Here is a 27,468-nt window from a genome sequence, read left to right on the forward strand (position 1 = left end):
TAAAAAATGCTACGCGAGTGAACATCATATTATAATACGTAAGGATGCCGTAAAGAAAACCGGAAACGAAGATGGGTAGAATAACTTCACCTTGTGCTGACCGGCTCACCTTCAGCTCTGATGAGTTAAATTGGCAAACGTGTAGATGATAAGAGATAATAAAATAACAGAACAAAATAACGATATAAAAACTGAAGCTAATCGGGTAAACAAAACAAAACCCTGATAGCAAAACCCCGGGCACGATTGCTTTGCAATCCACTGGTGAAAAGTCGAATCGACTAGCTCAGTAGATTGTCGTCTAATCTCCCAGATTGCCCCAGTGTTGCTGCAGTGTCTACTGCAGTCTTCAACTCCTACACCGCCAGGCTCTCTCTGCTGCACCGAGCTCAATGCGAGAGAGATGATTGCCTTCGTTCTAGTCTCTGGGTCCATTTGGATGGTTTTAGGTAAGTGAGTCAATACTACTACTACTACTACTAATAATAATAATAATAATAATAATAATAATATAATAATAATAATAATAATGCTGCAGTTAACTGATGTGCACATTTCATGTGTCAATTGAAAGCGAGCATTATGGCATGCTGTCAGTACTGTGTAAGCATGTCAGTCAATAACAAGTATAACAGAGCAGTATCGCAATGCGAAATGTTAAGTCATATAAATGTATTTCTATCTACCAGTATGTAGAATTGCCTATGCAATTTATATTTAGAATTAACTCTTTTTTTTTTTTCTGGTTGTGTGCTGAGATCATTTTGGCATGTTCTGTAACAAACCGACACCCTTTTAAGCTTAGTAGACGACGTATATTTAATATTAATACCACGGGAGCAATGAATATGATATCTAACAGAATCAAACCATTTTAAGATTATAGTATATCCCAATACAGAAATTTGCTAGATTACATTACTTAGGTGAACGTGTGCAGTGGATTGAGAGAAAACAAATGTAAAAAATAGATTGTATTCACCAGCACACTGTGATTAAAAATAGATAGCTATTATTTCAATATTAATTATATGTAGCCTTTACCATAGTTGTTTAATATACACTGTTAAATGTGTAGGGTTGCCGATAATGCTGCAGTTAAACCACCGTTTCAATCTCTTTTTAATGGTAACTACCATTTTACAATATTTGTAATGTAAAATTACAGAAAACTAAAAGGAAAGCAGGATTTTTTACAGCTGCACTGCTGAAATGTACGGGTTATTGAAATTTGAATGTTCATGTGTTATTATTTTTACATGATTTTCACGTGGTTGCTGCATATAATTATTTATATTATTATTATATACATGTTTTATTTTAATTCGTAGTGAAGTGAGTGCTATTTAACTCAACCGTTGGTTGTGTACAATTCTGTTGGGCCTCCCAAACAGAAACAGCTGAGTCGAGAGTTGGAGCTGTCCACTGGCATCGAGGTGCTGCACACCGCCAGGCCGGTGAGCGCAGAGGTTTGCAGATCACGCTTTAGTTCTTATGAGTGACGGGTAACTCACTTCGGCTCTTTCTTTCTTTCTTTCTTTCTTTCTTTCTTTCTTTCTTAAATGTTGCTTGACGTCATATTTAAAAATAGATTTCTTGTAGTTTCTTGAATTTACAACTGTCGCTTGTGTTTATGTGCACGCTCAGGGGTACAATCTAACTATTGATATTTACTCTTGAAAAGTGGTTGGTTTATTGTAGGTCTTACACAGTGGTGAATACTGCATACACTATATATAATGTATTTATTGCAGCTTCTTAACAGAACACCACAAAGCTATGTTTTCATCAATAATGCAGTGTACCAAAACTAGCCAGGCTAGGGGAACATACAGTAAGAACTTGTTCTTCAGAGTTTATCTTACCTCATTAAAAAAAAAGGGTTGCTTTAAAAAATAACTGACTTAACATCATGCATTAGACAAAAATATACGTGACACATTTGTTCATATTTTGTATTTGAGCCAATAAATGAAGGAGAAAGAAACCATTAACATTTTTTAAAATAAGGGAAAAATGCACCAAATAAAGTTAACAAATCAGAAAAATAGCAACTGCTGTATGTTTAATTTAGGGGTTGGTAAATAATCAAGTGTTTCTTATTCATTTTAGAATTGTGCTAATTGTGAGGAAGAATACATCTTTGTAGAATCTATCCATTGGTCCTAATGGCACTCTGGGTTAAATATAAAAACCCAAGCAAAGCTATTGGCTTGAGAGTCTGATAGAGAGTGATACAGAGGCCTGCCAAGAACCAACCCAGACTTGCTCTCTACAGCTCCCACTGGAGATTTGCATAATCTCTCTGTAGCCATGAGTAGAAAACACATTTTCGAAAGGCAAGCCACTGAAAATAAAGCAAGACCACCTATCAGTCATTGCCTTTTTTTTTTTTTTTTGTACGTTACTGTGTCTTTAGTTTTCCCCCACTGGCATTAGTTGGTAGTCGAAGGATGCTTGTTTCTCCCAGTCTTCTTAAACAAGTCAACACAGTGCATAGGGAACATATATTGACATGCTGTATTGCTTGATGTAGAGACAGATCCAGAAGGCAATTAAACTAATCAGATTAATTTGACAGCCGTGTAAATGGAAAACTATTGCAGGGGTTACCTCTGAACAGCAGTCTCTTCACTCATAAGCTATAAGCTGACATTGCTGGATCCTAATTGTCAGTGACAGTTTACAGACAGAGAGGTACAAGCTTCATGAGAGCCTCTTTATTTACTATTGTAAGCCCCTGCAAATCAGAGTTAGCCTTGCTTCCAGTCACCAAGTGGTGAATTGATCTAAGAGTAGTATTTAACTTTCTAATGGGCAGAAGTAACAGCCACTGGAAATCGTGAGACTCTGTTGCTTTAATATCAAGTGCTGAAGCTTTTGTTTCACGTAGTGCTGCTGGAAACTTGACTCCCACGCTCGTTGCTCCCCCTTTTAAATGGAAAAAAGTGCTCAGAGCTATCTATCACAGATCAGGTTGTTTTTGAAGGAGGCTTTCTTAGTTCATCACACAAGCCAAAGTTGGAGGTTGGTGAAATAGTACATGGTTTCCTTTGTCTGTCTGTTCGGATGAATTGTCTGCAGTGGTAGGATTTAAATGGTTTTGTCAAAGGAGGGCTGGGAAGAAGGAAGTTGAAGAGTCTGCTCGTCAAACACAAATAACTTTCTCCTTCCAAGTCTGTTACACGTAATTTGTTAGATGTCTTCTAAAGGACAGCCATTCTGTCACATGTGGTGGTTTGTGATTTCTGCTATCTTGCTGAAAGGGTTCTGTGTGTCAGTCACTGTGTGTCTGCAGTAGACTGGGTATCATGTTCATACTTCTCAGTGAGCTACAGAGAATCGTGAGCCCTAAGGGGCCTACTTTGCACTGTGAAATAATTCCTTGAGAGTGGATTTATAATTGAATCTGTATGCCACAGTGCAGCACTATTTAAAGCAGGATGTATTCTATTGAGGTAAAAAATTAAGGAAGAGTTCCCCTTACTCTTAAATAGTATTGAGCCTCATCTTACAAGTAAAAAGCGAAGGATCGTTTTAAGCGTGTCTAAGCTTTCTGTGTATTTTACCATTAGTTAGCGGTGTACAGTAAGTGGTAATGACCAGTGATTGATCATCAGTTGTAAACGTGAGGGAGGGACAACTTTTCTTGTTTTGAAATCAACACGTTAATGAAGGGATGTATTGAATACCTGCCGATAAATACTTCCTAAAAGCGAGTACGGGTGTCTGTGCACCCCTGCCAATAACGGTTATGAAAATTGAGCACCATTAGCAGCTGGTTAATTCAATTAAAAACCTTCAGGACGAAGCATCACATTTTCTAGCTTATTTCAACAGCAATTTACATGGCCCAATGCACTTGAAATTAGAAACTGTGTGAAATATGATGAAAAGATGATGATTCATTTCTAGCACAGTGGAAGGTCAATTTATTAAGATATAAATCAAGCTGTCACTAGAGCTAGAGAAGAAAAAAGGCAAGATATCCTACTGGTTGATATGTGTTGTACTGTAGCCAACTAGTTAAGGATTGGGTAACTTGCAGTGTAACCAATACCAATCTATGTCAAAACTAGCTTTAGTGAAAACATAAAATAAGCAGACATGAATTAGGCGATGCAGGTTGCGAAATTACCCATTAATAAGTTAGATCTATTTGGTTTTGCTTTTACAAAGTTTAACTCATACTTCTTTAAAGATTGCTTGTTTAAAGTGTGTTCTCCATGGTTAGATAGCACTTAGAAACACAAAAATAGAAGTGTAAACAAAAAAACACTAAAATGCCAGCAGCACAGCACATATCAGGAAGCAACCAAAACAAGCCTTTAGAAATGTTTAAATTCAAGTAGGCCTTGAGTGTAATATTTTAAATTGAGATGCTTTTTCTTCAAATTAGGGACTTGCTGGCAAACAATATTTTATTGGCAAACATTCATGTTTTCAGAACTAATGAAAATTAATCATTTTAGCCCTGCTATTAAATAGAAAGATCAGGTTATTGAAGGCCCCCAGAGATTGTATCAATGGCAGTTGTGTACACTCGAGGTACTTTGTCAGACGGTTTCTGAGTGGAACATTCAATTCTGAACCCTGGACAATACAATATTTTTTGGCTAGTGGACAGTCATAAGGGGAAGCATCGGTGTATCATTTTATTATCTGTTAGGATTACTGAGATGGAAACAGGCAATGAAGTGGTCTAACCATAACGATTACAAAAAAGTCAAGAAAATCAGCCATTTAAAGAAGTGTATCTAAACAGAGGCCAAGTATACCGTGACTTTCATCAGTACTTTCCATGAAGTGTAGGAAATGGATAGTCACACATGAAAGTCAATATATTGTAGTCTACCATAAAAATGAATCGTACACACCATTGCAAATAGGACCACCTTCCTGTACGCCCTTGGTTTTACACATGGCAGAGTTGATACACTAGTGAAGGGAATACCCTATAGCAGAAATCAAATTATGGATAAGCAAGAAAAGCAATAGGTGTTCTACCTGTTCTTCACCTAGGTATCACTTCTTTTCCTACACCTTTCAATATAGTGTATTAGAAAGGCATAAATAATGCCATGTGGGAATTGAAATTGTTTAGAAGTTTGAACACATAGAGCTGAAAACACTGTCTGCTCTTAACCTCTAACACAGATCTCTCCATATTGTCTGTGTAATTCTTCACTGCATGCAGGCTGCCATCAATAAAGTTTTAAAACAACCATGCATCATGCTTGTTATTGCCATGGCGGCATTGCAAGCTAGGACGTTCCACTGGGTCCTTCATCCAGAGCCATAACACACTCAGTAGTTCTAATTGTAGAAACACAATACACCCAGTGACAAGGGTTTCAACAAGAAGTCGTTTTCTCAATGCACCCCTTCTTATTGTACTCTCCAATACATTGTCTTCCCTCTGAAGAAGAAGCGAGTCCCCACTGGGTTCCATTCCAAAATTCCATATTCCATTCACCTGGGATCTCATCTGCTTTAATGTGGGAGAAGTGAAAGACACAGAGCTGGTTTGGTGTTTTGTTCTGAATAGCCGTGACTATCCAACACAGAGAGCATTGGAGGAACATCTCGGGATCAGCATGGAGGAGAGATGCGCCCTTCAAGGTTAAAAGATAAGAAAACCTGTTAGAACTTCTCAACTGCACAATTTCAGCAAGTAATTATAGTATAGCAACCGTCAGGAAATCGGTTGACTTTAATTGTTAGCTAATGTTATTGTACACATGTATTAAGTATATATCCTACTGTGTAGTTCTTTACTTGTTTATTAGTGCAGTCTGATATGATAAGGACCCTATGTGTACTGTTGTATGGTAGAAATAATACATGGCAATATACATGCATTCATTTTGTAATGCCTTTTTCAGGAAGGCTTGCTAAACAGTTTGCTGCTTTATCATTATCGGCTTATACTGTGCAGCCTACACAGTGGACAAACTCTGCATCAGTCTTGATGCTGCGGTGCACAGAGATATGCTGATTCCACATTACTGCAGCTAGCAGTGTTACTGGGTTATGGCGTATACTTATTTCTTTCCCTCATTTCACTGGGGGATACTGATATTGACTTGCTCCTTGAAAAGCACTTCGCTCAGGGCTTTGTGCTTTAGTTCTGTATCAGCTAACAAAAGAGGAAAAAAAAGTCAGCTTTGGAAAGCATACATTTTTTCCATGGAGGCTAGGTTGGACAGAGCAGAGCAGAGTTGCTGTGCCAGCCTTCTTTAACGTTAACTGCAGGGCGGCTCCCTGGAACACAGCCCTGGAGATGCAGCTCCTCATGTTTCTAGGTGATCCTTCCTGGGGGACTGCAGTTCATTCAGTTTAAGAGGCCATTCTGATCAACCACTCAAACATGCACTGACACAATAAATATAGATCAGATAAATCATTTACATCATGAATGAAAGCAAAACGGACTGTGCATGTTTAATTATAGGCAGCTTGTCAGTCTTAGGAGCTTGCTGTCCAAATGCATGACTGCTGGGAGTCTTGGCATTCCTAGGGCTTTGGCATATAAACGTACCATCCCTGGATACCATCGTTATACTGAGACAGGGTGATCTTGAACAGCGCCTCAGCAGATGAGCAAGTAAACCATCCTACTGTGAGGAAGTTTGTACAGTAATGTGTGTTTATTACCATACTGTATCTGGTGACTTTATGTACCAGCTGAATTCATAACTTCTAGAATCCCCATAAGAAAGCTGGCCAGGACATTGAGTTGTCCTTCATTCAACTTTCCTCAAATCTTGTCTTATAAAGCAAAGAATACAAAGCCCAAGAACGAGAAATTCCATCTAGTTTGCCATATGCTTGGGATCTGCTTTGCCATACATGCCTGTGACTTACCATTGGTGCTTCCACCATGCTTTCACTGTGCTTCTCTACGCTTTGCTGTGATTTACCATTGGTGTTCCTTGTTGTTAAGTTTGAATTGTAGCTTTGCTGCTTATTTCAATTTATTCTGGTGCTGTGATAGTCAATGTTTTCTGGAGTAGGCAATGAAAAGATCACTGCTAGCAGACACCATGACAACAGAGTGGAATCAGCCTTTCCATGTGTCATTCGTTCAAGCAAGTAAATGACCTGTAAGCTACAATATCTGTCATGTGCTCTTTACTCAGATAAACTGATCATGCTGCACGTAGGCTTTTTAATTGAATAATTTTCAAGCTACGGTCGTTTACAAGGTAAAGTGCGAAAACTCTCTATAGATGGCATAATCTCTAAATAACTGCCTTTCTGAATCATTCCGGTGAATCTCTGAGACTGGGTTGCATTACTGTGGGCTCCAGTTCACCTCCAGTAGTTACAATTTCTGGCTGTGGCCTCCGATTGCTGCAATTCCCTTTTAAAGCATTTTCTTTTAATTATATCCAATGCAATTGGTCTGCAAATGCTAAAAGAAAGCACTGAAAGTGAAATAATATTTGAAAAGTTTTGAAATAAATACTTTATTTTGATATTGAATTGCTCCTTGAAAAGGGCTTGGCGCTTTAATTCTGTATAAGATAGCAAATGAGGGACAAAAGAAGGGGTTGGAAAGCATTATTGTTCCATGGAGGTCAGAAGATAGGTATAGCGATTTGGGGATATGCTGTCTATTTTATGGGCTGTAAAAGCAGAACTAAGGACTGTATGGTACGAACATTGGGTGTGAAAGCAAATACAATTCCACATCAATAATCAAGAGACTAAAGTTGCTGTGTCAGCCTTCATTAACGTGAACTGTAGAGTGGCTCCCTAGAATGATTTGTCTTATTTGATGTGTTGACTGTGGCCAGCACGTCCCAACCACTTATTTAACACTGAAGTGGCCCTGTGCTACTTGCTGGTCTGTTGGCTGTAAAGTGCATCAGACATTAGGGAAAATGAACAGGTTCATCATGCATTAATTTATAGTTTGTAAGCACCTGTTAACTGTCAAACTTTGCAAAACACCAGTGTTTTAGTTAATACATAGACTTATTAACTTTAACAACTATGATAAAGATTAATATGAAACGTTATTGCATTAATCAGACTTTCATACAGAGTTAGTGGTTTGTGAATAGGTACCAGGCATAATCTCTTCAAACATCATATTATCTCAATTAAGATAATATAATTTCCTTAACATTTCCCTTGAGTGATACAGTAAATTGAATTGGTCCGTGGTCCTCTCTTCAAAGTGCAGTGCATTACACAGACAGCATGTTTTTACAGGGGCATTATGGTAGGACACAATTAAAGGATTTTTAAATGTCTTTTCTTTTCTGTAACTAACCAAATGAAAAACGAATGCGGTGTTGGCAGCGTTGGAACGGGCAGGTTTAAACTGTCCGTTTTAGGGATTACAGAGTGTGTAAAAAGGGTTTATCTCTGGTCCTGTCCAACACCACTCAACTCATCCCTGTAAGACAGCTCAGGCCTGCCTGTGAATCACCTTCTCTAGTCTTGCCATCTAATGCAATTACAGCAGAAAGCCCTTTTGCCCTTGATCTCGAACAAAAGAGGGTGCTGCTTTTTTTTTTGTTCTCTAAATAGCAGAAGAGGTATTCGAGACATCTGGTCAAATATTATTACTGTACACAACATGTGCTTTGCAACTGATGGCCTAAATACTGCGATAGCAGTCTCTGGAATACACACCCATTTTACTTGTCAGATGAACACAACCTTCCTCATTTTCCAAAATAAATAAGTATCTATTACCACTGAAGAAGAGTGCTGTTTATAGGATCAGCTATGAAGACTAAGGCATTGGATGGTAAATGTTACATAACTGCATGTAGCATGTAAAATATGTCCCAGGAAACCTTGCATGGAACACGAAGAAGACAAGTTTTTAACCTCAGGTTGAAATGTGTGGGTTTTGTTCTGTTATGTATTGTTTCCATCAAGTTAATTTTAACACCTATAATAAACTGAATGATTGTAATTTTTTTGTTGTTGTTGTTGTGAGGAGCATTGATGTAGACCTTGGAATTGTTATCATGGGACACATGTTAATGAAAGATTAAAAACCGAAATTGTAAACGCTGTATGTGAAACCATGCTGCAGGAATGGAAGTGATTTACTGAAGAACTCCCAGGCTGCATTGCAAGCGGCTTTTGCCAGAGGAACCATAAGGCACTTTCCTTACAAAGGCTTAGTTGTTTTTGTGAACTCTTAATACAATGACATAACTCCACATTGCAACATAATCAAGTTAGGCTTGTGTAATAGTTAGGGATCTACTTAAAAAAAAAAAAAAAAGGTTTCAAAAGTACTAAAAGTGGCTGTTTAAGCCACATTTAGTACTTTTGAAACCTTTTTTTTTTTTTTTTATCTGCCGTTACAGATTCTGTCCCCTGGCAGTGAGATGAAGTTAAAATCCCTATAACTAAAAATGCATACGAGCCCGGCTCTTTTGCATTGTGGTTAAGATGTTCGCTTGCAGCTTGCGGGGTCGCCAATTCACACCCAGCCTCCACTCTGTTACTTGACAAATGTTTTGAGATACAGACTTCATATAGGTTTTGAAAACACCTTGGGTGAAATTTTGCAGGAGACTTCAATCTGATACATCTGTCATATGTGTTAATTGATCTTTACAATATGCTGCCCTGCACTGAATATGCAAGCACAAAGCCGGGTGCCTCACTGTTAAAGCTTCTCTTTCTCTGCAGAGATTAGTAACACGTTGATTGAGAAGATGCAGGCCCAGGAGATCCTGAGGAGCCTGCGCCTGCCCGAGCTCCAGGAGTTCAGCCAGTTCTTCCGCAGCCTGCCTGCCCCCACACTGGTCGGGATTGGGGCTCTCGCCGCTGTCATTGCTTACTGGCTGGCCACCAGACCCAAGGCCATGAAACCTCCCTGCGACCTCACAAGGCAGTCCGAGGAAGTGGAGGTAAGCTGCTGCGAGGTGTCATTGCAAAACAGTTTCCATCTGCCACTGGGGTTGGCTTGAAAGAGATTTATATTTGTAAACTCAGAATAGTCCTTCATGCAAGCAGAAAGGTCCAAAACCCTGAGGTTGCAAGTACCCTTTACCATCCTTGAACAGACATTACAGCTGAGAACAGGAAATACTTGATGAGTTCTGTGCAACTGCTCTTTGTTCCTGACTATATTGCAGAAACTCAGTCTGTAGGAATAAGTCTTGTTGACCTGATTTAACCTATTCCTGCAAATTAAATTTTTGTTTTCCATTTTGTGGCAATATTCCTTTAACACTGTTACCCTGGTTCGTCTGGTAAAAAAATGCCTTTAGTTAATGCATTAGCTGAAATCGTTTTACGATTCCAAGGTAATTCTGGCACATTGCTTGACCTGTAATTCCAGAAGCCAGAGAAATAAAAGTTGAGTCTGTGTTTGTCCTTTATGTTGTAGCGCTACGCTGGTGCACGCCGCTCTGTCCTGGGTGACAATCCCAAGCTGCTAACACACTATTACGATGATGCGAGAACGATGTACGAGGTGTTCCACCGAGGGCTGCACATAGCAGGCTAGTACCAAGCACCATCACTGGGGCAATGTCATTCCCTTCAAACAAAACAAACAAAAATAAAGTGGTTTACAGTAATATGTCAATTTGTTAGTAAAACTACAGCACATTAAATGATAAGAAACATGCGTTGGCACAGCAAGCTAACTAATGAGAACAAAGTCTCCTGAAGTTTCTCAGCATGTCTGTAGTGTTCCATACAAGCATCAAAGTTGTTTCAGCATATCTCTGTTGACTTCAATTGGACCACAGTCTTTGGGAATGATGCCCTAAACAGCTATGCTTCCACCCCCAAACCAGCAGCCCTGCTTTCAGGCAAGCATACAATATGCCTCCAAGTTGTTAATAAATTACCCTGTATTGATGTTTTATTGCAGTACTGAAAAAGTGCACATATTAATTTTTAGTGTACTGTCATTTTCTTTTTCAATGCTGGTGTCAGTTAGCCAATACATTTTTAGTTAACCTGTGGTTTGTTCCTGTGTAATTAGGTGATGGTCCTTGTCTGGGCTCCAGAAAGCCCAATCAACCTTATGAATGGCTGTCATACAGGGAGGTAAGTAAGCCTCTGCACTGCAAGCAGCATCAATCCCTTGTGTCTGTGCTTGATAGAATAATCACTGAACATGATCACTAGGTTTAACTGTACCTGCATTCTCAATAGAAATGATGCAGACATTAGGTTCCAAAGTAGCTACTTTGTATAAAAGCTGTGCTCTAACCATAAGCAATCACAGCGTTAGGATTTTCCTCTGGGGTTCATCATGTTGTGTATTTGGTCTTAGTTGACATGGTACTATGCAATTCACTTAAACAGAGATTCTTGTGCAATGCTTATCTGCAATGAGTTATGTGTTTCCAGATTAGCATGTTACATTCAGCATTACACAGTGGTTTGAGGCATATATCTTAAATCCTGCTAATGGAACACCATTGGTGTTCAAACAAAATCATGTAATCGCAATGCAATCTGATATGAAGGAACTCAACCCAGTAAAAGTTTACAAAAAAGCTAACATACCAAGCTCACACAAGAGGGATCAAAATTGATGTCTCTTTCACATGATTGTATGCTTGCACTGGTAGTTTGCACTCTGTAATAATGAACTGCAATGCAGTGACCCAGAGTAACAATGACCCTGCAGAGCAGTGTCTCCTCATGTTTCTTGCAGACGGTGGGTCGTTGTGTGCTTGCATTCAGCATTCAAGTGCACCCCCACCCCGACACAATGCTCCCCCCTGAGCATGGGGTCTATCCATTTCAAGTGTCTTCAAGTGGCTTGGTTGTGTAAGCTGTGTACTGTGACATTGATTTCTTGTGAGCTGAGCTTGCTTAAACCGGCACATTGCGAAGGGATCCTCTGCCAGTTAGGAGCAAAGGGCAAATAGCTGAGCAGCAGGCGAGGGAAACACAGTAGCTGATTAATGGGAATGAACTTTGATTAAACTCTGTGTTTATGGGATAAACTTCCTTGCAGTTGTTTTATTAAACTGCAAGGAAAAGATAAACATCTATTTTTTTGCTGGCTTTTTCCAACTGTATGCATTCATTACACTGAGGTGTTCCTGCCGAACTTTAGCCTCTTTTTTTAATCAAGCTTTTTCATTGTGCTTTATCTGTTTTGCAAAACAGGAATATATATATATATATATATATATATATATATATATATATATATATATATATATATATATATATATATATATTTCCTGTTTTGCAAAACAGATAATAAACCTACCCCTATTTTGGGATGTAAGACAAACTCGAGTTTAATATGTCTTACAGACCTAGGGGTTAGTTTTTCATTATCAAAATGTGTTTGTATGTATAGTATGTATAGGGGCTGTACACAAGAATCCTGGAATGGTTTCTTACTAGTTTTGATTAGCTATTGTCACATCACAAAAATAAATGGTGCAATAGCACGTTTGAGTAAAAGCCTATGTGGTTGTAAGTACACTTCCTGTCCTTGTACTGGTTAATACAGCATGCTGCTTATTAATCACAGTGTTCTTGCTGCCCCCAGGTTTCAGACAGGGCTCAGTGCCTGGGCTCGGGGTTGATTTTCCAGGGATGCAGACCTTGTCCAGAGCAGTTCATTGGGGTCTTTGCACAGAACAGACCGGAGGTAGGGCATCAGCATTTCAAGGATTATTATGGACAAATGCTGCATGTTATTTCCAAGATATTATACACCAGAAAAATCTGTATTATTATTATTATTATTATTAGTAGTAGTAGTAGTAGTAGTATTAGTAATCATTTTATTTCCATTGTATACTACATTCCTGGCTTGGTAAATATGCTTCAAACACGTGAAATTATAGATGTTGGGTGTACATATGTAGAAAGTTCAGCTAGACTAGACTTAGATCCCAACACTAAGGCATCCCTGAAACGTATTAAGGTTCACTTACTTAATCTGTTAAAGTACATTTTGTTACTAGCTGAAATATAAATGTATAAAAACAGAAGTGATCCCATGCTGATAACCCTTGGTTGTTGTTCTTCTTTGGCGTGTGCAGTGGATTATCTCCGAGTTGGCTTGCTATACCTATTCTATGGTGGTTGTGCCACTTTACGACACTCTAGGACCAGGGGCAATCCGCTATATTATTAATACAGGTAAGAGAAATCCAGATAACCTCTTGATGTACCTGTTATTTCAATATTTTATACTTACAGTGCTAGTAATACAAGAAGATAATTGACAATGAGAAGCTGTGGAACCCAAGAGTAGCTGGCGCTGACCAAGGCTATTCCACTGAATGATTACTGCGGCTATAATCGCATACTTCTATAGTGAAGGTTATCCACCAGTATAGCCATGTGCAGGTGAACTGAAAGCATTACAAAACATAATACTGTACCTACAGAACTGTATTTCTCCCCATTGCTTTGATGGTTCAGAAGGAGAGCTTCTCTGTTTGCTTGCCTTGCCTTACTTTCAGGTAGTATGTTACAATTGCACATTTCACCTCACAGAATGTCACTGGCTGCATGGCGGTTGTTATGGAAATCAGCTGATTGGTTAATGACAGGAAAGGAGGGATTGAAAGAGGAGGAAGAATGATTAGGGGAGTGCCAGACCACGCAGGCCTTCTGGGTAAACCCTTATAACCTCTTCAAAATCGTGATTGCACAGTGCTGCTGTTTTTTCTAGCTGAGATTTCTACAGTTATATGCGACAAGCCGGAGAAGGCCAGTATCCTCTTGGAGAATGTGGAGACGCTGCAGACCCCAGGGTTGAAGATTATCATTTTAATGGACCCGTTTGACCCTGGCCTTGTAGAGAGGGGAGACAGATGCGGGGTTCACATCCAATCCATTAAGGACGTGGAGGTACCCACACTTTGCCACTGCAATATAAGCATGTCCATTTGAAGAGTGAGAAAGAGCAGATCAAAGAAATAAGCAACGGTCCATACTCATATTTATAATATTGCACAACAACCATAACATATTTTCGGACCCCTTCTATGATTAATTATGCTTCTGATTTTCACCTTCAGAATATCCTGAATGCACTAATTTGAGCTCTTGTTAGTTTACTGCACAATGTAATCAGGGAGCACTGACAGGTACTGCGTCATGGTAGATGATTGCAGAACATCTCGGTAGAAAGTCTACATTTTAAATAACGACATGAAAGAAAACCTCATATCAAAAGGGTAAATAAATACCTGTGGTAGTTTCAAGATTGAAGTATTTGCACGATTAATTGAGCTTCGTTTGGCGGTTTCTATGCAATGACAGATTTGTGTGCATTATTCACAATAACAGCACTTTGTGTTTCCATTGCTCCCTCAGATGGAAAGTAGCACTTCAGCCTCTAACCTCAGTGATTGAGCTGCCTTTTGTGGAAACGCTGTTTTCCATTTATTCTGAGAATGTTGTTTTTTTAATTTTTTTATTTGTACCTCCAGGCGCTGGGGAGAGTGCACCATAAAGTTTCTGTGGTATGTACTGCGTTTTTACTCTCAGCCTAACTAATTCATTACAGGTACCCAAAAGCACAGAGAAGGCAGGTATAAACCATCCTTAATACCAGTACAGACCGTGTCAGATGTGTGGTCTGTGAGGCCTTACTACAACTGCTTATTTAAACCTTATGCAATAGTTGTTGCTATTATTGATTATTTCTCATCACAGAGTCTGCAGAACTGCCTGTATCATCAGGAATGCGTCTGTCAAATAAGGATACACCTCCTAACTTAATCTCTTGCCTTTGGCTTGTGGCTTTTTAATTTAAACGCTGGCAAAATGGATAGCTGAGTGATTTCCAGTTCTGTAACTTCTACTGTGTATTTTCAGTGATGTAAGCATTGATATGTTTGATTGACATTAGGAGAGGCACACCTGACAGATGCTGCCCAGAGAAGCTCCCTGTATTGTGAACAGTGTGAATCACTGAGATTTTTTTTTTCTTGAAAATGTCGTTGCATGCTGTTTAGTGTAGTCAGTTTCTAAACGTGCAGTGCACTGAAGCTACTGAAGGGCATTCACAGGGATCATTTTAAAAACATGAGCAAGAGCTATTTAATGTGCCTGCAGTGACTCCCCTAATGAGTGAAGTGAAGCGTGCCATCGGAAACTAGCACATGAGCAGGGTTGCTGTTAAATGGAAATACTGCATGTCTAATTGTAATTTTCTTTTCATACAGCCTCCTCAACCAGATGATTTATCCATTGTGTGTTTTACTAGTGGAACAACAGGTCAGTGTCACTGTGTATTGGTATTATTGTATCATCTTATTATATTACCTGTGCAGGGGTTGCAAATAAATAGAAACCATAATACTTTCTGAAGGGTCACCTAGTGTGTGCAAAATGACACTTCTCTGCAAGTATGCATTGTTTAACTAAGCTAAAAGTCTCCCTTGAAGAGGAAATAGATGTTCTGTGGTACTTATTGGATGAATGCAAACCATGGATTTCCCGTAGCTGTCAGTGAAGTCTTGCTTGCAATCAGAATAGATTTCCTTCCTGAAACCATGAGCTGGAGCAGAAGTTTCTGTCTGTCTTCGGATGGCGGACACATGTTCTCTGTTTTGCACAGAAAGATAATCCATTAAAAGAAAAGAAATCAATTGAGCCTGTTAGTGTCTCTCGGGTGGCTCTCTCATTTCCGTCACACAGTTTACAATTTTCCGTGCATTCAGTGACTTTACTCTTCTTCACAGCAGTGCCTTGTCATTGATAGTGACAGGGACTGGGGCCCTGAAGTACATCATCCCTCCTTGCCTTTTACATGTGGGTGTGCTGCTGCTGTCCAGCAATCTGCAGACACTTGCAACACCTAGGGCAGCCTTTACAGTTGCATATTTCACAAAACACTTCACTGCATTTCACTGTGTGTATTTAACAGGACGTCATGCATCACGCAAGTGGGTGTGAACCAGGCTTTGTGTTTTCATTAGATTCTTGTTTAACAGAACTTGCTTTAATTTCAGCTTTTCTGGCAATTCCTGCTTATGTTTTATAAAGGTGATGCGTCTCTTGTTTACACCATGCACTTAAAACATTATCTTGATTTGCATTTGTGTGCACGGTGGACACACATTCAACTATAGGCTCTTTAGGCCAAATCTCTGTTAGCACAGTCTATTAAAACAAAGGACCGCACTTGGCTACGCTACGTGATCTTTCTATACTATACGGTAATGATGTTATTTCTTTCCAGGAAACCCTAAAGGTGTCATGCTGACTCATGGGAATGTAGTAGCTGATTTTTCCAGCTTTCTGAAAGTCACTGAGGTAGGTCCACATGGCTGTACATATTGAAACAAAATGATTTTGAATGTAATCATTTTGTATTCAACACGTTAAAACCACTGAAGTTGGATTTAGGGTTAAATGATTAGTTCTTTATCTTCACACGTTGATGTGGAGGATTGTAGGTGTTACTGCGAGAATACCTGAGTCTGCAGCTGCACTGTAGAAGTACATGGGACAGTGCCTGCCTTTAAATGATATTCCTACCCCTTAATCAGCTTGGAATACTGTACGTCTGTTTGGTGCCCTTCTTTCACATAATCATCCGCTTCCTCTAACTTTTCCACATTCTGTCTGCTAGGATGAGTTGCCAGCTTCTCAGCGTAATTATCCTTATAGCTCAGTGTTGAGAATAGCAGGGGATGTGAATTTCCTGGAAACAAAACTTCTCTGGTCAAAATGACTATTCAAGCTCAAATCAATCCCCCAGTGATTTTATGTACTGTGTCCCCTGACCTGCAAAAAACAAGCAAGTGCTGCTGCTGCTGTCAACAGGGACTTAGGAACACATTTCTGTCTGTATGTGGTCATCATGGAGAAATTACTTTTACATTTTAAATAATTTATTTGGTGTCCAATTCCGCAGTGATTAGTAATTCAGCGTATCCATTGCCCTGGAAAAACACAGGTAATTACAAAGGATTGTCCAGGTCATGACAGAGGCTGGCAGCTTTACTAAGCATTATAATCTTTATTAGCGGCTACATAGACCTGCATAGAAGCAAAACTTTCCACTTGTTTTTTTTTTTTTTTTTGTCTACTAATACCGTGTTCTAATACTTGCAATTCTAGGCTTCTTTTCTCTCTCTCTCTCTCTCTCTCTCTCTCTCTCTCTCTCTCTCTCTCTCTCTCTCTCTCTCTCTCTCTCTCTCTCTCTCTCTCTCTCTCTCTCTCTCTCTCTCTCTCTCTCTCTCTCTCTCTCTCTCTCTCTCTCTCCTGCTATTTTCATGTGGTTATTTGCTATCACTATTTCTCTCCTTTCTCTCTCCCATGCCCTCCCCCATGATGCAGAAAGTGATCTTTCCCAGACAGGACGATGTGCTTATCTCCTTCCTGCCTCTTGCTCACATGTTTGAGAGACTTATTCAGGTAAGAATGCTTGTCTAACTAGGCCTCGCTTGGGCCCGCTTGCTTTGTCTTCCAGACACGTTGATCTCCTATTAGTGAAGATGTACAAATTTCCTACTTGACTTTAGCACACATGTTTGAGAGGATGGTTCAGGTAAGGTGTTTGTGTCAGCATTTGCTCAACGTAGTGGCTGTTTTGGTTTTGCCTTCTACTAGAACAACGTGCGCTTGTAAACAATGAACAAGCAAAATAAATAGCTTTTAACAGCAATTAACCCAATCCATCTGCTGCCATGTTGTGTGTGCAAATGATTTAACATGGAAAGGTTTGCATAACACTAATAATAACTTCCACGTTATGCTTAAATTATCTTGTTTTCTCTTATTTAATAAGGGATATGCATGGGTGTTTACAAAACTGGCACTTTTAAATCAGGAGACTTGATCGGATCAGAAAAATGATCGGATCAATATTTTAATAGCAGCGGACATAACTACATTTAAAATAAAAGTATAGTTGTCTCGCCCCCGTGTCTCAGTGAGCTGCACTGTACTGTACTCTTATGGACTGAACCCCCACCCTCCGCCCTTCCTGTTGTTTATTTAAGCTGGGCTACTTATTGGTACATCTTCCTGTGCTCTGCTGGGTCTTTGCCATCTTCATGTCCATCAGCAGAATAAAAAACAAGGAAACACCCTCCCACTGCGTGATCTCAGTGCAAATTCAGCCTTGAAAAAGAAATTACAACAAGCTCAACTACACCGCTTCTTAGCATGCCAACCTGCCTACATTTTAAAAACTTCAACACAAACCGCCCTGCTTCAAATAAAACAAACAGAAAGAGGCCTAACGTCAAACATCCAGTAAAAGTTAAAAAAAAAGGTACTTCAGTTTCTGAGTTCATGTACAAGTTCATGTAAAACAGTGGTTTTCAATCTTTGCTCTGCTCCTGCAGAAGCAGCACTTTGCTCTAACCCCTTCCTGCTGTATGCTATTGAAAAGCATTCTCAAACAGGGGAGCTTGTTCTTCCAGACAGCACTGCTGCTGTAGCTCTCCTAACCCTAACTTCAAAAGCGACCTCACCTCAAAGTAGCAGGTAGGACTGGGGGAGTGAGGTCATAATGTGATAGGTGGTTCACTGTTTTGTGGTAGGGTGGGGTTTTTTAAGTAATATTCCACAGAGATCAATGCCAGTCCAGGTTAAATCTAAATTGCTTTCCAGTGCACATAAAAGACAGCTTGCAGTCTTTGTAAATTCAGGTAGTCTGTGATGCTGCATATGCACCTGTGGCTTCTGATTAGCAAAAAAAAACATATTCAAACACCCTGGTGGCCATGTCTAACAAAGAGATTTTAATTACATTTTCTGAAGAGTGAGATTGATCGAAGTGCAGGAAACAGCTTCAGCTGCTCTGCCCTGATAGTACAACAAATACAAGGATCTATGCATGAGCTTCTTTTGTCACTTAGCGTCCTCTAGTGCGGGAATTAGAAATGCTGAAAAAGAAGAATAGGTTTAACCCATTAAGTGCCATTGTCCTCATTTGAGGACAGGCTGCTTTGTAATTTTTTGGAGCATTTATTGTTTTGTTCTCTAACTATGTTATGATAACTTTGTTAACCACAAAGCCTAAGTCTAAAGGGAAAGTACCAAATTATGTAAATGCAGCTTGTGTTCTGATTTTTGCAAAGAAAAAATAATTAAGTACTTAATGGGTTAAACATGTGACGATCCAATCTTGGAATCATGACAATTTGATAACAGAGAAGGCCAAACTAGTGAATACATTCTCAATAGTTCGTAATGATTTTTGTTTTTTAATTATGTTTATTTGCATTTACATTTGGACTGGTTGATTCAATAGCTGTACTGTAGCGATTGTCAGATAATTACAGTAGTACATAGCAGCTGTACATGCCTGCCCACATAAGACGTGCTCTGCCCCGTGTAACGCTAACGGATTCCACACATTCTGTGAAACACGTGCTTATCCAGAAGGAAGATATCCATACGAGAACAATAAGGCTGCTGGCCATAATGTTGCTTTGTGTCATTGTGTTGTACCTAGTCTGTAGTTTACTGTCACGGAGGAAGGATTGGGTTCTTCCAAGGAGACATCAGGCTCCTGTCTGATGATATGAAGGCACTGCGCCCGACAATCTTCCCTGTGGTACCCAGGCTGCTCAACAGAATGTATGACAAGGTGAGCTGCAGTCTGTCTTTCCATTGGTATAAACATTCACTAAGATGCACTCGGGTCAAGGCAGGTGAAAATAAACTATCCAGTTAGAGAGCTGAGGTGTGCAGATACGCACTGTTTAGAGTATTCCAGTCTGCCCCACCATGTATTTCATTCTATAGTACGTGCTGTTGACCGAAGGTAAAAGCTGTCATTCTACTAAATGGCTACTGTGTACTTCCATCCTTAATAATGCCGTTTGCCTCACCAAAGCTACAGGTATCCTGACACAGAATGCATTACCATACATTAAACACTGAAGTCTACTGATTTTTTGGGGGGATCTTTTTTTTAAAGATCTTTAGCCAGGCAAACAGCCCAGTGAAGCGCTTTCTTCTGGAATTTGCAGCAAAGAGAAAAGCAGCAGAAGTTCGAAGTAACATTATCCGGAATGATAGTCTGTGGGACAGACTCTTCTTTGGCAAAATCCAGGTGCGTGCGGGCCTCAATATTTACTTTACAGGTGCGTTTTGTGTTGATTTCTCACCACTGACTACCCTTAGAAAAACGTACCATAGTAAAAACACAGCTCAGAGAAAGCATGGTAAAACACAGATAAGTATTGTAAAGAATAGCAAGGTAAGGTAAAGTGTATTAATAAACATGGCAAACCAAGCTAAACTATGGTAAATGCAGAGTATAACCATGGGGGGAAAAGCATGAGAAAACTGCAAAACCATAGTAAACTTGTATAATGGGATTTACTCAGTGTACATCACATGGATAGTACAAGCTGCTAAATTACAAGCAAATAAATTATTCAGCAGACGAACGTATCTGTGACATTTCACAAGTCTCGTGTGGTTTCCGATGTCCCAGAACCTCTCTTTGCAATCAACATGCCTGCAATTCACTGCAGCCCAAAAAGGATGTTATATAATTTGTAGATCTGAAATATGCAGTCTGTTAGGAGTGACACTTGTCCCTGGTGTTTTGAGTGAAATGTCCTCCAGGTTTGAGTTGTATTGCATTGCACTCTCTGGATCAGCAGTGTTTTTTCTTGCAGGCTAGTCTGGGAGGCCGGGTGCGAATGATTGTCACGGGAGCAGCTCCAGCTTCTCCCGCCGTGCTGGGGTTCCTGCGGGCAGCGCTGGGGTGTCAGGTGATGTCACCCTCACACACATGAGCAACTTTATTCAAGCCTTTCAACAGGACAGTGCCTTACTGGCCATTTTAACAATTCAATTCCTCCAAGAAACCTTTCAATAAACATTTGTCTCAATTCAAAGATGCATCTCTGATCAATGCTCTAGAAATCTTTCCTGTATAGAAAAACAATACAAATAATTGATAGCAAGTATATTCATTGCAATTCCAATATCTGTTTGCCGCTTACTGTAACGGTCTATCTGAGGTTAAAAACAAAATAATTTGCATCATTTTTTATTTTATCAATGCAAACTACTGTATTTGTAAATTGGGCTCCCGATAAAAATTAAAGAACAGGCTGACACAAGTCTTTAAATAAAGGATTAGTTCAAATCTCCTTATTAGGGTCTTTCTAAGCAAGGTGTAACTTGCCATTGTCTTTGCAGGTCTATGAAGGTTATGGTCAAACAGAGTGTACCGCTGGATGCACCTTCACCACACCTGGAGACTGGACATCAGGTGAGATTTTCAGTATCTTAAAATAAAACCCTTTCCGCGTTTATGTGTGGAGTTTAATGTGTGCAGCACTTATAAATAATAGAGGACCCATTCCATGCCCTGTTTGAAGCTGAACTATATTCACTGTCACATCTGCCAGTCTGACCTCCATGTGACCTCGCCTAACCCACATCCTGTATTCAAAACAGAAATGTCAGTTATTCAGAGCTGTTGCAGTAAACTAGTCAGACCAGCAGCGTGTGGGATCTCTGCAGATTATGTATGCAGGCAGGTGATAAACCCTGTCATTTAGTATACCACACTGACTGCATTTTACCGTTTATTTTCATTTCCAAGTCTAAACTGTGCAGATGTCTTGCCAGGAATACACACACACACACACACACACACACACACACTATAAATATGTAGTTTCTTTGTATAAAGTTGTTACTTACAGGTTAGCTGTCATCGTTGCTATGCTGACAATATGACTATTAATGGTAATCTGATACGTAATCCTGTAATCATTCTCTGTGTCCTTACAAAGTCAGTATGTAAGCTTAAGGTGGGTTATTACAAAGTATATCATATATTTTATCGAAGCTTTGTACTCTTTGCAGTTGAATAAAGGTGAATAGGGATCCACAAAAACAAAGAACCAAGGTTGTTTTTGAACGTGTTGTTTCAGGTCATGTTGGAGCTCCACTGCCCTGCAATCTTATCAAACTGGTGGACGTGGAGGAGATGAACTATTTTGCTTCCAAAGGCGAGGGAGAGGTATGATCAGTTACTTCGGTGGGGGGGACACCAGTTTTCCATGGGGTTCGTGTTAACACAATATGCTATGTTTGCAAGACTGGAGATAAAGTACTGTATACTGTATATGCATTCAAACTATGAGAACTGCTATATAATGCCACGATACTACACAATAGGAACATCAATTTTCTACAACCTTGCACAGGATTTGCCTTGGAGTGACTGATTTTTGTTCAAGATATTTGCTTCTGGTTGGGCACATTTATCTGTGATATGCCACAGAAGTTGGCAAAAGACTGCCTTTGTTGAGCAGCTCATTTAAAATCCATTAAACACCTACCGTTATTGATACACAACTGGCCATTAACAATTAACAAAGGTAGTTTGTTAAAAATGCATGAGAGATATAGGTTTTCAGTGGGATGAAGGACTTTATTGAACTTATGAAACTGTTGTGTAAATTATAAGGACATGTTCTGTGTATCAGTCTACACACTAGTTTAAGTTGGTGGTGGGCGGTTGATCCATTTGAAAAGCTTCACCACTGTGTTCTTTTCACTGTAGGTCTGTGTGAAAGGACCGAATGTTTTCAAGGGCTACCTCAAAGACCCGGAGAAGACTGCAGAGGCGTTGGATGAGGACGGATGGCTGTACACTGGGGATGTTGGGAAATGGTTACCAGTAAGTCCTGTAATAATATCATCAGTATTGTGAACCGCTGCTAGAATGAGGCTGCTGTTGCATTTCCCATGTGTACATGTGACGACATGTGTATTGTTTCAGTACCCCTCTGTCTGCATGGAGTAATTTAACATAATTACCTTCACAAGATGGGTCAGGCCATCCATGCAAACTGATATTGCATCTCAGTGAATCAATCCTGTAACATACTACTGTGTTGCCAGGAGAACTCCCTTCAGGTATTAGATATATAGAAAAATAACTTTAAAAATATTATCTAATTAGGGCATTTTAAGTAAACTTGCATTTTTTTTAAAAAATAGTAAATGTCATTGAAGTGTGATTTAGAAATTCTGCAATAACATAATCTTGCTTTATTGACTGGGCTGCTGCCCTCCCTTCACTGTTTTTTTTGTTTTTTACTCCTGCATTTTTGTTTTTGTTTTGTTCCTTTACTAGAATGGTACGTTAAGAATAATTGATCGGAAGAATCATATCTTTAAACTGGCCCAGGGAGAGTATATCGCCCCGGAAAAGATTGAAAACATTTACATCCGGAGTGAGCCAGTCGCCCAGGTGTATGTCCATGGGCACAGTTTACAGGTAACCCTGCTGTTAAAGTGCTCTGCCTGGAGCACAAACCATGCTATTCAAATCTACCTGTGGGATATTTTATTCATAGTACCTTGCAGTATCTTTTGCTTTTACTATCTGGTTCCTGTGCTTTATAGTACTTCAGACAGGTCAGCCTGTGATTTGCACCCCTCTTTACTTTCACTGTGCTTTACTGCACTTTGCTCTGCCTTCACTGTGCTTTACTGCACTTTGCTCTGCCTTCACTGTGCTTTACTACACTTTGCTCTGCCTTCACTGTGCTTTACTGCACTTTGACATATAAAAAGTAATCTGGTTTCAAGACTAATCTTGGACTACATAATGTTACCTTAGATGAGATAGTCCACCACTGTTCGCAGCCTGTGGAACGGTTTTCCATTGTAATGATGTGGTTTCCTGACTCTTAAACGTGTGATGAAACTAGGACTCTGTTTCAGTGAAAGGTTTAGTGTAAAGCCACTGTTTTCAATCACTGCAACTGACCCGACATGTTGTCTGAAAACAGAATTGAACCTTTCAACTTTTTGGATTATATTTTTACCAGGGTCTTGCTATTAGGATTACCAGCAGCCGGAAAAAAAAAACAAGCTTGCTTTGCAAATCTCCCTTTCCCTGCATTGCTGGAGAGGCATTCACCCCGCTAGCATGTCTTCCTCGAGCACTATGTCTGTCTTCAGGGTTATATAATGTAAGAACAGTAGATCTTGTGGTGACAATGCGAACTCCACTGTTAGGGTGATGGGTTTGTATAACTGTGAATCAGTGCTTTAAACATTCTGCTCAAGATTGAGTCTCAGAAGCCAGGCTGAAAGTACCATGCCTAGTTTTAAACAAGATATAACCTGATTCAACCCAAGTTCTCTTTCTTTGTAAGCCCAGCAAGGTAAGCAAAGCCGCACTTCAAGGTAAGGAAAGCACAACCTCTCAACAGTAAATGACTACAGTGCCCCCTTGTGGAAGATCAGGGAAAATGAAACAATTTTAATTGCAAACATTAAGTGACCCTGAAGAGGACTTGTAAAGCCACTGGCAATGGGTGCCCCCCCTCCCCAGTAATATTTTACATTTTCACTGCTCCCTTTCCATGAGTTTGTCTTTGTTGAGGAACACTCTTGTCTTTGCAGTCCTGCTTGGTGGGTATTGTTGTACCTGACCCAGAAGTTATGCCACCCTGGGCAAGGAAAAAAGGCTTCAAGGGACAGTATGGAGAGCTGTGTAAAGATAAGGTGTGTATCCTCTAGGACTTATACCATGTAAAGGGGTGTATTCACCCATCAGAATAAATAAAAAATACTTCATATATGAATCAGTTGGATGTAGTTTAAGTTTGACCATTTCTGTTGTTAAGGACCCTTGTTGGGAGTCGGAAGGGTTTTTGGATGAATTTGGAAAGGGGATCACTTACACAAGTGTCCAATAGATGGCAGCAGATACACAGACTAGAAAATTAATAAGTTGTAAAATATCCTTTTAAAAAAGGGTCAGAAGCCATATTTCTGAAGAATTGTCAAATGTATACATTCACTTTTTTTGTGTGAGCAATTGTGCCTTATTTTATTTTTTGAAACAGGACCTTAAGAAAGCAATAATGGAAGATTTGGTCCGATTGGGAAAGGCAAGCGGACTTCATTCATTTGAGCAGGTGAGGTGATACACACACACACACAGGCAGCTCTGTAACTTGCAGTTCGGAATCAGTCACAGGTATAGAGCACAGCACACACTACTTTAAGTGAAGGCAGTTTGGATGAAGCATGTGATGGTGGCCCATGCCGTGCTATGATAGTAGTAAGAGAGCCGCTCTGTTCTTGGAAATGTATGACGTCAAGAACGTGATATATATGCCAAACAGCAGGAATGGCATTCTGGTTCAAAACATCTTGAGTCTGCCAAGATGCAAGCACAGAGCAGGAATGGCATTCACAGTGACTGACACAGCAACTTTTCAATGCACTGCCTACTGACCGTGTTCCCTACGCGCAATGTAATGCGATGTACTGTCAATGTGTTTTAAAAACAGAATCAAAACAGTTGCTGTTCCTGTCACATCTAACCAAACCCCTTCTCCTTTCAGGTCAAAGACATCTACATCCACACTGAAATGTTCTCCATACAAAATGGTCTTTTGACCCCAACATTAAAGGCAAAGCGACCAGAACTGAGGGATTATTTTAAAGAAAGAATAGAAGAGCTTTATGCCAACATCTCTATGTAAAATATCCATTCAGATGCCCTGTTTCAGAGACTTTTTTAGCAATACTGCTGTACATAAAGCACTTGTCGTTAACTCTTAATTAAAACGGCATTCCACTGCGCAAAACCTAGAAAAAAACAAAGCTGTTGTTCTTGTAACTGCTTGTGGTTCCCATCCTGAAGGCGGTGTGATTCTGAAGTGCACAGCAAACTCCACAGTCCTGATACAGTGCTGCTAAAACCAAATCTACACTTTTTCCAAACTGAAGGTTTTATATGGTCTTGAAGGTTTTATACGAGCACAGATTATTCACTGTAACTCGTCCCAATGAAAGCGAATGCTTCTGAAGAATGCAGTATTTTAAATTACACATGAGCGGCTACTGGCCCAAATGTCAAATCAATCCTCTTTGTTAGAAGTACAAAGCAATACAATTTCTTCTATCACAGTGATGTTAGATACATATTGGTTCCCTTGAACAGCGTTTTTTGTTTTGTAAAAGGTGGGCTAAATCCGCCCATTTTTATTCTGCTGATTCAGAGTATTTTAGGAACCATGAGTTCTGTTTGATTTTAGAGACTGGAGATCATTAAGCTTAGTAAATGTATTGGAAAGAAATGCATTGAGTAGCGAGATAAAGATTGTGAATCCGAAAGTATCTGAGTAATTATAAAAACAGCTAGACCTTATTAAAACATGGCACCCAGCAAGGGCAATGGATGCCAGTTATTTATAATAAAACTTCTTAAATAAATTTAAAAAAGCATATGAAACAAATTTCTTCCCATCTTTTCCAAAGGTTTTATTAAACACAGTATGGGTGGTGGCAGTCACATGTGCATAGGAAAGCCAATCATATACTGGTTTTTGAGGGCAAACTTTTCAGTGAAAATGTTAAGAAAGTGTACTGAAGTATATTGACTCATAAGAACATAAGTTTGGGAACAGCAAGGGGGTCATTCGACCCACCAAGGCTCCTCCTATCTGAGCACATGAAAAGTGATATCATTTGATAGGAACCTGGCATGTGACATGCACACAATGAACCTCGACGCTCACAAGGTTAAGTTTGCATGTTGTGTATAATTTGATTCAGCTTTCACACATGAACAAACTGGCATTCCTTGGATAACCCTCTATGCCTGCTCTTCTTGTATGCAGTTTGGTTTTTCATTGAGTGTTCTGTAAAGACTGACAGGCTGAAGGGAACATGTGTTTACCATCACAGGAACACAGACAAAGAGGTTGTACTTATTGTTTCTCAAGGTTAAAAGAAAATGTTCTGAATTACTGAATTTTGCTCCCAGCTAAAATGGGAATAATGCATTTGAATCATGCGGTTTGTGGATTGTAAAGTGTTTGCACAGAGCAATAGAGAATTAAAGACATTCAAAAATACACTTTTGTTGAACCTTCATCTTCCAGACTGAAATCAATTAAATTTTAGCTGGGAAAATATAAATTCATGTGATAAAGAGAGCAAATTGAAGCAATTTATATTTTGGCCCAATAAATCAAAATAAAAACAGATCAACAGGTACCTTGTTTATTTCACGTATTTAAGAGATTTTTTCACAGCTAAAAATGAATTGGATTAGGGGAAGATGAAATCAGCTAATACAGTACATACAGTTGTTCTATATATTGTTTTATAATAAGAGTATTGATTATTAATACAATCTAATGGCATGTTACAGCACCACTGTGTGTTTAAATTGAATCCGCCCTAAGAATTTTTTTTAGATTTCTTTTTAATTGTTATGATTGATTGAAGTTTCGAATGGTAATCTCATAGTATACTAATATATATATATAGTATTCTATATATATATATATATAATTATATTATATTATATATATATATATATATGGCTGATATATAGATAAGACCGAGACTATTCTATTCTGGCTCTGAAATGACCAGATGCATACATTCACATTGTGTTAGCTTTATGCATACTGTAAATACTATTACTACTAATAATAAAAGGATATAAAGGTATCTTTGCTGTATCTGTGTTTGTAAATTGTGTACTACTGTAATATGAAAGCACAC

At 39.3% G+C, this 27,468-nt stretch overlaps 1 protein-coding gene across 1 annotated transcript; it reads left to right on the top strand.

The window, feature by feature from the left end:
• Positions 1–27,187, top strand: LOC121297567 (long-chain-fatty-acid--CoA ligase 6-like). Its single transcript, XM_041223930.1, has 21 exons — positions 1–449; positions 9,670–9,890; positions 10,373–10,487; positions 10,979–11,043; positions 12,515–12,616; positions 13,014–13,113; positions 13,652–13,830; positions 14,415–14,447; positions 15,153–15,204; positions 16,172–16,245; positions 17,275–17,352; positions 19,403–19,537; positions 19,871–20,005; positions 20,580–20,675; positions 21,109–21,181; positions 21,852–21,940; positions 22,487–22,603; positions 23,063–23,206; positions 24,343–24,444; positions 24,789–24,860; positions 25,293–27,187. Exons 1-21 carry the CDS (start codon positions 404–406, stop codon positions 25,431–25,433), a joined length of 2,169 nt encoding a protein of 722 aa, XP_041079864.1. The 5' UTR covers positions 1–403; the 3' UTR covers positions 25,434–27,187.
• Positions 27,188–27,468: the final 281 nt, after the last annotated feature.

The sequence above is a fragment of the Polyodon spathula genome, chromosome 22 (assembly GCF_017654505.1).
Source record: "Polyodon spathula isolate WHYD16114869_AA chromosome 22, ASM1765450v1, whole genome shotgun sequence".
NCBI classification, from domain to species: Eukaryota; Metazoa; Chordata; class Actinopteri; order Acipenseriformes; family Polyodontidae; genus Polyodon; species Polyodon spathula.

Excerpts from the sequence above, each read along its gene's own strand:
- LOC121297567 (XM_041223930.1), top strand. The coding sequence starts at position 404 with ATGATTGCCTTCGTTCTAGTCTCTGGGTCCATTTGGATGGTTTTAG. Across the intron at positions 9,891-10,372 it reads GGCAGTCCGAGGAAGTGGAG|CGCTACGCTGGTGCACGCCG; the intron begins GTAAGCTGCTGC and ends TTTATGTTGTAG. Across the intron at positions 22,604-23,062 it reads ATGTTGGGAAATGGTTACCA|AATGGTACGTTAAGAATAAT; the intron begins GTAAGTCCTGTA and ends TTCCTTTACTAG.